Raw genomic sequence first — 12,139 nt, 5'->3', positions numbered from 1 at the left:
CTGATGAAATCTTGTGAGGTCAGGCAGTCATTTCCTCCTAATTACAGCTCCAGGAATGAATAATATTTAGCTGAGACCCTGGTGACTTTGTGCTTTGAAGCAGTTTTCATTTAAGCAAAATACAAGCCTGTGAAAATGAATACAGGATCTGGATATTTCCTTCTGGTTATTTTGGTTATACAGATGCCATCTGGGACTTGTATAACAAATTTGGGGTTGTTTGGTGACGGTCAGTGAATGAAAAGATCCAGAGCTCCAAACTGTCATGTGAAAAGCTTCTGTTATAAACCTTCACATTGCCAGAAATGGCTTGTGGCAGATGCTTTTTCCAGGAACTTGGAGGACTGGAAGAGCCTCCCAGGCCACAGTTTCCTGAACAATGTGTCCTATCTTCCCCTTCAGAAAAAACATAATTCTCAATTTTAAAATTCATGGTGTGATTCCTTCTGTGGAAGCCAACTCCAGGGCTGCACAACCCCCATGGTTACAAACCTTCTCATGTGGAAACTGTCGTGGCATCCTCTGCCAATGGAGAGAGTCAGAGCCAAGAAGCAGAGGGTGGGTGGGTGGTGGGAGAGCTGCTTGGAGGTGTTGCTGCAAGCAAGAGCCTGTGCCCCTGCCATGGCTGGCTCTATGGGTTGGTTTGGGATATCCAGGCCACATGGTTCTGCCCCCCCTGTGCTGGAAACAGGTCCCTGGGGCTGAGGAATGGCAGCTGAAGCAGATGCTTCCTAGCCTGGAAGGTGGTTGCATCCCTAAATAATTTATGAACATGAGAACTTGAGCAGCTGTCACTGATTGGGTTTCTGGTGCAGCGCTCATGGCTGGCCAGATCCAGCCTTGGGTTTGGTGCTGCTGCAAATGGAGCTCCAAAGTGAAACAGCTGATCTGCAGGGCAGGGAGGGGGCAAGGACTGTCTGGGTGGCTGTCTTGAGCTTCAAACACCAGAGAAGATGCTGCTGGTTTAGAAGGAAAGAAAAAAAATATAAATAGCTAGTAAGAGCTTCAGTTAATTTACCAGTCAGAACAAAGCACCTGACCAGTTTGTGTGCTCCTGTCCGTGTCTCTGAGCCTGGAAGTGCAAACTCTGAGCCTGTGGGGGCTCAGCACAGAGCTGCCAGTGTTGGATCTGCCCCTTACCTCTGCCAAGCACAGAGGACATCTCACCCCTCACAGGGCTGTGGCAATGCTGGTCAGGTCCTGTCTCCTCTGGGCCATTCCCTCAAACATACAGCCTGGGGGAAGTGGCATTTCCTGAAAGCATATGGATCAAACTTTTCCCAATTGCTCTTGAGATTGTAACAAGAGCAATTACGTTTATTTATGGTCTTTTATTTGTTAAAAAATAGGTCTGGACCTTTTGACTCCTAACTGCAGGTTTTGTTAAAAAGTAAGGGGCAGGGAAGAGCATTGCTTGAGCACCACTTCCAGAGCAAAATGGGTTTGTCTCTTCTTGGTAGATGTTGTCTTATCCCAACTTGGGCATCTCAAGAGAAGGTGAGGGAAGCAGACCCTTCCAACCCCTCTGACTTTCCTCACTCCTTTTTCAGCCTCTGAAGATATGAGATCCACCTGGCAAGGCAAGGCTGGTCGCAGCCCACTCCAGGCCCTGTATGAGAGTGACCAGGTAAGGGGACAGGGACCAAGAAGTGGTGGGGTGAAGATCGAGTGGAGCACTGAGTGCTGACCCTGTCTGCCACCCCTCTGGTGTGTGGGGCACTGTGCCATGTCCAGCCACCCCCAAGGTCCTTGCAGCTGAGCCTTTGGCTGTGTCTAAAAGACAAGACCACACTGCCTGGGGGAGTAACTTGATAAAAACTGCTAATGGCACTTGCTGGTACTTGGGCAAACCTTTCAATTACCAGTGGGCTGAGCCATAGCTGGACAAACCTGGGAAATTTCACCATCTGAACATTTCAAAGCCTTCTCTGGGCCATCATAGCAGGGCAAGAGCATCATTGCTGCCCTTCCTGAGCTAGTAGTTGACAGATGTTTCTGTGTTAAGTGCTGTATATATATGCACACACATAGGTATGTGCATATATATATATATATATATATATATATAGCTGGAGTCAGCCGTGGGGGATTTATAATCCTGGGACATCTCAGGCCTCTCCATGACTCTGAGCTGTGCCAGCGACACCTGCTGAAAAATGAGCAGCCAGGCACAGCCTGGGAGGAGGATCACTCCCCTCCAGGTGGGGTTAGTGGGTCCCTCCCTGTGCAGGAATCAGGGAAGGTGTCCTGCTTCCCCTTCACATCGGGGTTTGTGGTTGGAGCTGCAAAAAGTGTTTGTTTGTTTCTTTCTGCTGCGTTTCCCCCAGGGCAGGCAGTTTTGCCCTCGTGCAGCCACACATGCCTTTGCAGAGGGATCTTCACCCACAGCTTCTCTGCAGGAAGTCCTGTGGGAAGCCACCCTCCAACGGGTGCCATGCCACGTGCCCCAGCCACCGAATGTGCCCTGCGTCTCCCCGTGTCCATGGGGCTGTCATCTGCTGCAGCCCCCGGGAGCAGAGGGCAATGCTGTGCCATCCCTGCTGCCTCCCCACTGCCCGTGGGCAGCTCCCGGTGCAGCCAGGGCCAGATCTTTCCATGTGTGTTGCTCTGTGTTACTGTCTAGGTTGATGCTCTTGTGTCTCTAAGCAGCCAAAGTACGTTTGCTCTCTGAAAAATGGCAAATATGGACTCCCTTGGCCATGATGCCAGCAAACCCTGACGCTGATGGAATGTCATGGTGTTATTTCCTTATAAGCGATACTTAATTTCCCTGGCTTTTTAAGAGAAGGAAATGAAGGGAGCAATTTTGCTCTGAAATAACTGCAAGACATGCATTTATTCCAGTGGGCGGCTGCTGCAAAGTAGTTACATTTATTTGTTGCCATGCCTGCAGACAGTGTCTGTCTGTCTGTCTGAGTTTTGAATTATGCAAGTGCAGGAAAAAATACCTGAAAAAAATCACATTATTAAAATGCCTCTTTTTTTAAGCCCTTGCAAAAAGGTTTTCCAATTCTAAAAGCTGATGGGGAGGCTCCAAACAAAAGAAATTTCTACTGAAAGGTTTGGCTGTGTTGCAAGGCAGCATGAGATTGCTTCTTCAGCCATGGTTATCACCTCCCTTGGTGCTGTATTTTCTTTATAGCCCAGTAGCCAACAATGTCAGAGTCATATCTTGGTGGCAGTCACCACCACATCTGTTCACCTGCATTTCCTTCGTTTGGGCATCCTCTCTGTTGGAAGGAGCAAAGATGGGATGCTTTCTCCTGTCCCTGTCTCAGATTACTGCCCGTGCAGGTTCCTGGAGAAAGTGGTCACTAAGGTGACCTGGGAGAGGTTATTTTTTTTGTGGAAATGAGATCCAAAAGGGTCTGAGTGGGGTTCATCCCTTGCAGAAGGAGCTGTTTGCCCAGATGTTCGTGTCTCTCTGAAGATGGCAGGTCTGCTGGGTCATCCACAGGATGGACAGTTTGTCTCAGTGTCCCAGCTCCTGGCAGGAGCTTTACAAGCCCTTACAACACTGCCCCTTGAAACACCTCATTAGCCCCCAGGGAGCAGTGAGGGAGCACCTGAAGCCTGGCAAAGGGTGTCCTTAGGCATGTCTAGGCAGTGACACCTCTCAGCAGCCGTGTAGGCACCAAGGCCTGCCCTTGCCCTTCATCTGGAGGCTGTCACATCTGTGCACTTGCAGGGCTGTTTGCTGTGGCACCCTCTGACACTGGGAGGACTGTCTCTACAGCCCCGAAGTGGGAGCCACTGTGATGTTGTGACATGGTGGTCACTGCATGGCATTAAAGCCACAGCCCTGTGGGGTCAGGGCCTCCCTGGGTTAGTGGGTGCTTGGTGCAGCCGTTCCCAGACGAGGCTGTTGGATCTTCCCAGCAATGGTGAACACGGAACTTCCCAACCCTTGTGAGCAAAACAGGGACAGAGTGGGCAGGAGGAGGAGGGGACCTTCCCCTTCTGACTTCCTGGAAATAGTTTCCTTCCCCGGATGTTCTAATGACATTTTGGGATTTTTGATGAAAACCATGACAGGAAAGGTCATGTCCCCAGATCTGGAGGGGGTTTTCAGCTGGGTCAGGGGTTAAGGGACTCTGGGCTTCTGGCAAGCCAGCGCAACAGCTTCCAGTTATTGATGCAGGAGTCAGAAGGGTTCAAGATAAAGGACCATGTGTTGATTCCTCGTCCCTGCGGCCAAAGGAAACTGTGACCAGAGCTGAGGCGTTGGGCTGGCCTGTGTGGAAGAAGTCCCTCAGGAGAAGGAACCCAAAGCCCTCAGGAAGGGCGCCACCACCACCTACTCAGCCCCTTGCTCCTCTCCATCATACCTGCCACCCCACCTCATCTCCAGCTCCCCTCCTGCTCACCAGGGTTTGACTGTCAGTGTTAGAGACCATTTCCATTTGCCTTTCCTTGGCAGGACACCCAGGTTGTTTCCATCCAGCAGGTCCAAATGTGTGTGCCACGTTTCTGCCCTTGGCTGGGTGTCACAGCAAGCACATGTGTGTGGGTGTCAGTGTGAGGCAGCAATGCCCCATCGCAGCAGGAGGTGTGCAGGGCCCTGTGCCAACAAACAGGGTTTTTTTTTTTTTTGCTTTCTGTCCCTGGGGCCATGCATCCCCCTGGGCTGGTGTAAGGGCGAGCACGTTAGCCCTGTGTGTGTGTGTGTGTGTGTGCCTGCTTTTAAAAAAATGCTCCCTTACTGACCCTCTCTGCACCGCCTGTTCTTCCCTCACCCCCTTTGATTTTTCTTCTCACCCAGCTCCTCATCACATTTTGTCCTTTCTTTTGATGCCAGCCTGTCCAAGGATTAAATGCACCGAATCGATTGTGTTCAAAGTCAGTGCTGTCTCCAAAAATCCCACATGGGTGACAGAACAACCCAGTAAAGGGGAGGCAGTGGGGACAATTGTGGGCCAGGTGTTGTGTGTAGGCCACAGTCAGCTTGGGCGAGCTGGTGACCATCTCTGTTGGGTTTTTTCTCCCCAGTTTGAGCAGTCATCCCTGCAGGCAGTTCACCAGCAGAGACGGGAGATGTTGAGCAACGTCTGCAGCCGTTACACCCGCAAGCGGCGTCTCCTGCAGCCGGATGACTTGCGGCACTTGGTGGTAGACGACACACACGGGCTGCTCTACTGCTACGTGCCCAAAGTGGCCTGCACTAACTGGAAGCGGGTGATGATGGTCCTAACAGGGCAAGGCAAGTACCAGGACCCACTGGAAATCCCTGCCCACGAGGCCCATGTCCCCTCCAACCTGCGCACCCTCTCCGAGTACAGCGTTCCCGAGATCAACTACCGCCTGCGCAGCTACCTCAAGTTTGTCTTCGTGCGGGAGCCCTTCGAGCGCCTGGTCTCGGCCTATCGCAACAAGTTCACCCTCAGCTACAACACAGCCTTCCACAAGCGCTACGGGACCAAGATCATCCGGCGGCACCGGCACGAGCCCAGCGACAGGGCCCTGGAGCGCGGGGACGATGTGCGCTTCGAGGAGTTCGTGTACTACCTGCTGGATCCGCGGACGCAGCAGGAGGAGCCCTTCAATGAGCACTGGGAGCGGGTGCACTCGCTCTGCCACCCCTGCATCATCCACTACGACGTGGTGGGCAAGTATGAGACCTTGGCCGAAGATGCCAACTACATCCTGCAGCTGGTGGGGGCCGACACGAGCGTCAAGTTCCCGGCTTCGTCCAAGACCAAAAGGACGACAGACAACATGACAGCCCAGTTCTTCCAGGACATTAGCCCCTTCTACCAAAGGAGACTCTTTAATTTATACAAAATGGACTACTTGCTCTTCAATTACTCCATCCCCTCCTACCTCCGCATCCGATGAGGCAGGGGCTGGGGGGGAAGAGGTGAGGGAGAGCTGGATAACTCTCATCTTGCCACAATTCCTCCCTCTCACCTTGTGCTCTTCTCTTGGTTGACTTCTTCCCTGTGCCCTTTTGTTAGGGTCTGCTCCACCTCCTGATGCCTTGTTCATGCATGGTCTGGAGGAAGAACACTTCTCAAAACACTGGGGCTGGAGCTTTTCCTTCCCTTTCCCTCCCAGCCTTCAGTATCTACAGGGAATGGTAGTGGGACTGGACACTGCTTGCCTTGGTTGGGGACTTCCTTTTAACTAAGAGACTCCTCTGTAGATCCAAGTCTTGGGAAGGCTCCTTTTTTGGGCAGGATCCCTTCAGGTCTTTCTCCTCCTTACTGGCCTGTTTGGGGGCAGACATGGAGTCTCAGGGGTCAGAGTGGAGTGTATCAGACACTTGCATAGAACCAGAAATAAAGCAATAATTTAATGTAACTTTTTCCTTTTATTTAAAATTGCTCCCACCTTTTCTTTTTGTCTTGTTCTCCTCTGTCCTCATCCCACTTCCCACGCTGTCCCCCACTGAGGGGGATGTAACACACAGAGGTGTGTTACTCTGACCACATATTTATCCCTGGAGGGACTTTTTGTTCCTCTCCTTCCACAAGCTCTCAGCTGGGGTGCAAAATACTCCAAAGACAGAGACGAAAGGCTTGCAGCAGGTCCACAGTGCTTTCTCCTGAACTACCACAGCAGTGGTGTGCATATCTCTGGATTTCTGGTCAAATCTGTTAAATCCAGGCCCCACACATCCCATTTTTTGAAAGCAGGTGATAACAGTTGTAAAGGCATATGTACAGCAGGGGTGCAGGTGTCTGCTCTGATGAAATCCCATCATCCACAGTGTCCTGCCCATGACCCCGCTGGGCAGACAGGGCCCTGCTGGCAGCGCTGTTTTCTCTTCCCCTGACAGCACAGGCTCCTCCGTGTGCAGCCCCTTTATAAAAGTTATGAAGTGTTCTGGGGAGCACTGGGCTGGGGTGTGGGAGGTTGCTGTGGGAATGGAGAGGTAATGTTGGACTGGGAGGCCAGGTCCGTGTGTGTATGTGTGTGTGTATGTGTGTGTGAGAGAAAAAACTGAGAATAAAAATGGGAGAGAGACACCTAGAGGGAAACAGTCCTTTGGCTGGCTGCCTTTGGATAATCATTCCTTGAATTAAAAATGGGGAGGAGGGGGTGAAACACAAAAGAAAATGACAAACCGAGCCCTAGGATTTTAAATTAAAGCCAGTCCATATTTCAGTCTTTCCTTTTCTCTGTTTGGCTTTGTCTTGCTGGCCGCCTTTGTAAATAAGCACACTGGTAATAGATGCTGTGGAGTGTGTCTGCTGGCTCGGCTGCAAACACTTGACTTATTAGTGCAATACAATGGGAGGTTTTATAAAACCACAGTGCTCTCAGGCTCTGCAAAAAAATGATGTTTCCATCTAACAACTTTCAGCTGTTGTATCTTAACCTTTTTCCTCTCTGCCTCTCACTGGCACCTACATGTTGACACTCCCTCCTTGCTTGCTCCATGTGCAGATTGAGTTTAGCAAAGCAATGAAAAAGAAAAGTAGATGAAGCTGCTGGTGATCCTGGCAGTGTGACTGATTCTCCCAATCTGGACTGGAGATCTCGCAGAAATGGCCTTTCTCGTGCTATCTTAGAATCTCCCTGTCTAGCTGAAACACAAAGCACAGAAACAGATTATGTGATGCAACAAATTTCATCTGCAGCGTTCAGGCTTGGAGTGCATTCCTCTGCTTTCTCAGGAGTCTCGTGTTCCCTGCTTAGAGCTGCCTCTGCTTGGAAAAATAATTGTTCAAATCACTGCAAGATCTTTTCATCGCTTGTTGTCGTGGATCATAATTTGGGGTCAGATGCGGAGTCATAAAGGGATGGATTTTTGGATGGTTGGTTGGTTGTTTTTTTCTAAATACTGTTCCCTTCAGGTACCTCTAACGAGCTGATGGCAGAGTGAGTGGCAAGGACAGATATGCTTGCTCCCAGCTGTGCTGTCTGTAGGTGTTTAGAAAATATCTGGCTGGCTGGGACCCACTTTGGGCTTTCTTTGGTGTGAAAGTGAGGGAATAGCAACCTTGGGGCTTTGTTCTTCAGCCACATGGTTTCTACTCTTTCCTGCAATGGTGACAATGGGGGGATGCTCCCAGTTGTGAGTGGCTGTTTGACTGGCAGCCTGTCTGTCCCTGGCATCCCCATCAGACCTGACCCATTTACCCAGTCAACAGCCCAGCCACACACGAATGGAGCAAATGCAGCCCTCCAGCCTTGGCCTGGACTGCTAAAGGCAGCACCCTGTAACGGTGTCTTTTGGGTCACACAGAACCTTCAGAAATACCCACCTTTGGGCTGTTTCTATAAAATCCCAACAGCCAGCATCCACAATCCAACCCACTTAGGTCATACCCTTGGCTTCCTCTCTGCCTACATTCAAAGCTTTCCAAAGCAAAACCTAACCTTGCAAACAGAAAAAAGGCACTTTGTATTTCTGAAGAGAACATCTTCAGCCTGGGCCGGAGCTTTCCGGGCCAGGAATTGCTCTGCCCGTGCCAAAGCTGAATTGCTGGGGCCAAGATGCTCCGGGGCCAGCTCTGGAGTCGGGATGCTGTGGAGCAGGGATGCTGCGGGACAGGGGTCGGGATGCTGCAGGGTCAGGATGCTGTGGGGCCGGGATACTGCGGGACGAGTGTCGGGATGCTGCAGGGTCAGGATGCTGCGGGGCCGGGATGCTGCGGGGCCGGGATGCTGTGGGACCATGATGCTGTGGGACGGGGGGCCGGGATGCTGCGGGACGAGGGTTGGGATGCTGCGGGATGGGGGTCGGGATGCTGCGGTACCGAGGCCGGCGCTGGGCAGCCGCGGCCCTCGCCGCAGGCACGGTCCGACCCTTCCCGGTCCGACGAAAAGCGCTGGAGGACGGGAGCAGGACGGAGCTAGGAGGACCCCGTGTGACCGGTGATCCCAACTACAGGCGGTGTAATTCCCTGTACGGGTGCTGGGAACAATTTCTCTGAGGGCTCCTGCTTGGTTGTGGCTTCACAAACTGTTTCACTGCGTCCCTTTTTCTTTTTAAGGAGAAAATATCAAGGAGGCCTGGGTCACCTCTAAAGTGTAACTGGATTTGGTTTGTCCTCTGCTTGGAAGTGGGAATGTGGCCGTGCCTGATGCGCAGCAAGGGCATGAACTACAAGGGGATGCCCCGGGGTCTGCCCCCAGGAGCAGGGCAGGGCATCATCCCCTCGGCCCTGCCCGAGCACTCCTCTGTGAGCAGGGAATGTGACCAGGAGAAGGTGCCAGTCCTGGCCTCGCTGAAGAGAGGACCGTGATAGTAATGTCCCCCAGCCTCCTGCAAGGTTCCCGTCCTGGCTTCAGGCTGCGGAGCTTGGGGACAAGCAACTCCAAATGAGTCAGGTTGGTCCTAGAGTTTGGCCCAAGGCTTGGGAGCTACTGGGGAGCTCTCAGAGCACCAGGGACACAAAAAACCAAGAACAGCCTCACTTTGATATGTTCACATGTGCACAAATATACAATGAAAATAATGATTATATTATAATGTATAATAGAATTACTGCTGGGTCAATCTACACATTCTATATTGAGTAATTACATTTGTATATGGTTATAATACTTAATAGACATTTGGCTTATGCATGTGTACATATGTGTGTCTGTACACCATCCCATTTATTATATAAATACTCACATACCCCCCAGCATAAGAGTACCTTCCCTTGCTGCACTGTTGAGCTTTGCCACAGTCCAGTGTGGCTCAGCAGTTAATGAAGAGCCAGCCCCTTCCTCCCAGTGACTCCAACAGCTCCAGCCTTCAGAGTGGTGGGCACTCTGCCTGTGCTGTGGGTTTTCCATGCTGTGGAGCTGCTGTCCACATCCCTCATGGCCCATGTGAAACTGTTGAGTTTCTCCTTCCAGTGGAACAAAACAAAGCTTCAGTGATCAGGAGGTTTCCTTCCAGAGCTTGCTGTGCACCACAGATTGGGTTGTTTACCAGCTGGAGGATTAAATAAACTTTCATTGAAGGGGAAAAAAATAAAAAGGGTGTTCAAGTATGTCTTGGAAGCAGTGTCTCCCTTGAAGGAGGCTTTTCAGACTTCCTGTGTTTGCTGGCTGGCACTTCGCTTGTCCTTGGTAAGGAAGCTCCATCTCACAGAGAGTTTCTGAAAAATTACTGTGTTAGGATGGAGGCAGTAAGTGGAAGCAGTGGGGGGAGAAAAATAAATGGTTTGACTGTCCCTGAAAACAAACCCCTGTTCCTATCTGCATCTACAGATGGTGACAGCCCCTTCTTTGCCTGCAAAGAGAGACCCTTATGCATCCAGGAATGGGGGAGCCCCTGACCAACCTTCCTCTCTAGTTCAGCTGGGATCTGAAGGTCCCAGCAGCCACCCCAGCACCCCAACACATGTGGTGGTGCAGGGCAGGCACCCACCCTCTCCCAAACTCCAGTGCTCTTCTTCAGTCCCCATCCCACAACACTGACATGAAGCTGAGATTTAGTTTATTGGGGGACAACCAGTGGCTGATGTCAGGAGAGAACCTACCTGCACTGCTAATACAGTGGGAAATAAAACCATGGGACATTAGGAAAAATTATACTGTTTCACTGCCCACTACTAGAGTCTAGATCAGCTGGCTGATGGCTGCACAGGGCTCAAAAATAGCCAATCTCATTCTCTACCAACACTCCACATTTTCCTTTATTCCCTCTAAAGGTTACAGCAAGGTAAGCCTTCCACTAGCATCTCACAGCATTGGATGGGTTTCTCAGGCCAGGGCCAGCACTGAGCCCAAAGGGGCAGTTCAGCAGCCAAGGACTAAAGAGCAGCAAAAAAGAAGTTCTCCTCTCCCACCTCCTCCTTTTTTAAGGCTATTGCTTCTTTGGGAGCCATGAGGACTAAATACAAATAAAAGCCACTGTTGGCTGGAACCGAGGTGCTGGTGACTCTGGCAGGGTGGGTCCAGCCCAGTGAAAATCTGGGCACTGTAATGACACAGACACAGCAGCAGAGAAGCCAGGCCCACTGCTGGCAGTGACTTTCCTGCTGGGTTAGACTGAAGACAGAAATCACTATGAAATGTCCCCACCCTGTCTGGGCTCTGCTACCCACACAAGTCTGCTCTGAAACTGAAATTTGTGGAGGAAAAGGGAGGAAAACAATCCCCTCCCCAAATCTTCTCCCTCACAAAATCACTCCAACACAACACCACAGGGAGCATAAAACCAGGTAGGACCTGCTGTGATGTACTGAAAGTTCTTAAAAGCTGAGGAGCCTGCAGGTATTTAAGCATCAAATTTCTGCTTTTAAGGGGAGGGAAGGGGGAGGATGCCTGGACAACTCAGGGGCTTCTGGCCCTGCTGGGGCAATTGGTGCCAGGGGACAGAGCAGTGCTGCCCACTCACTGGAAGGGCTGGGGGTGCTTTCTTAGAGGAGCAAGTTCAGATGGAGTTACAGGAATGCTGATCCAAGTTGTGCTCCGGGGTTACATATAAGCTTTGTTAGCAAAGGCCCTTTCTCATTTGCACAGAGAAGAAAAAAGGAGGAAAGAGAAAGAGTAAACAGGCTGAGCAGCCAAATAACTAGCCTCTCACTGCCCTTAAAAAAAAAGGAAAAAATCCCCTTTTATTGAAACCATTTCCTTTGGTTATATCATTTCTCTTGAGGCTGGAAGCAATTTTAAGTCTTAAGTGCGTTCCCTGCACTAAGTGCGCGGGCACGAGGCTGATGCTTGGCTGCCCACCAAGGGGTGCCCTGGAGAGCAGCACGTCTTGCTGTGCCCTCTGCCATCTCCCCACATCACCTCTGAGCCTCAGTGCCTCCTGCAAGGGGGCAACCCTCGAGCCCAGCATGGACAAGGTGCAGCACAGGTCACCTTGGTGCAGCTGTGTCCCACAAGTAGGACACAGATGGCATCCATTACGTGTTCCCATCCATGTCCTCTGTCAACAGTGACAAGCAGATTAAGCTGAGTTCTGCCCAGAAATCCCCCAATGAAGGGACATACCAGTGCCAGGGCTTTGCTGCAAGCACACAGCAGAGAAGCAGCCAGCGTTGGGCACTGGGATTTGATGCTGGAGGAGTGTGACTCGGGTCCCTTGTAGTCTGTACCAGCCACCTGCTCCAGTCTAAGTCTTACGCAGGATTGGAGGAAGCAGGGGCAAATCTGTGTTAGTAAGAGAAAAGCAGAAGGAGTTTCATGTGTTCAGGATCCTGTAGAGGGCTGGGGTATCCCCAGCATCTTGGCTTTAGCACCA

At 51.2% G+C, this 12,139-nt stretch overlaps 1 protein-coding gene across 2 annotated transcripts in view; it reads left to right on the top strand.

The window, feature by feature from the left end:
• Nucleotides 1-6,334, top strand: part of CHST13 (carbohydrate sulfotransferase 13) — a 70,899-nt gene extending 64,565 nt beyond the window's left edge. For both annotated transcript variants that reach the window (XM_042016801.1, XM_042016810.1), the window contains 2 exons: nucleotides 1,551-1,627; nucleotides 4,990-6,334. In XM_042016801.1, coding sequence (XP_041872735.1) covers nucleotides 1,562-1,627; nucleotides 4,990-5,835 — 912 coding nt within the window. In that variant the 5' untranslated portion in view covers nucleotides 1,551-1,561 and the 3' untranslated portion in view covers nucleotides 5,836-6,334. The remainder of the gene's footprint in view (nucleotides 1-1,550; nucleotides 1,628-4,989) is intronic.
• The last annotated feature ends 5,805 nt before the right edge of the window (nucleotides 6,335-12,139 follow it).

This window comes from Corvus kubaryi, unplaced genomic scaffold (genome assembly GCF_017639235.1).
Source record: "Corvus kubaryi isolate FWS band 111438036 unplaced genomic scaffold, C.kubaryi_AGA036_p1.0 136, whole genome shotgun sequence".
Taxonomy (NCBI): Eukaryota; Metazoa; Chordata; class Aves; order Passeriformes; family Corvidae; genus Corvus; species Corvus kubaryi.
The sequence above is the reverse complement of the archived record's forward strand: the minus strand, read 5'-3'. Positions and strand labels throughout refer to the sequence as shown.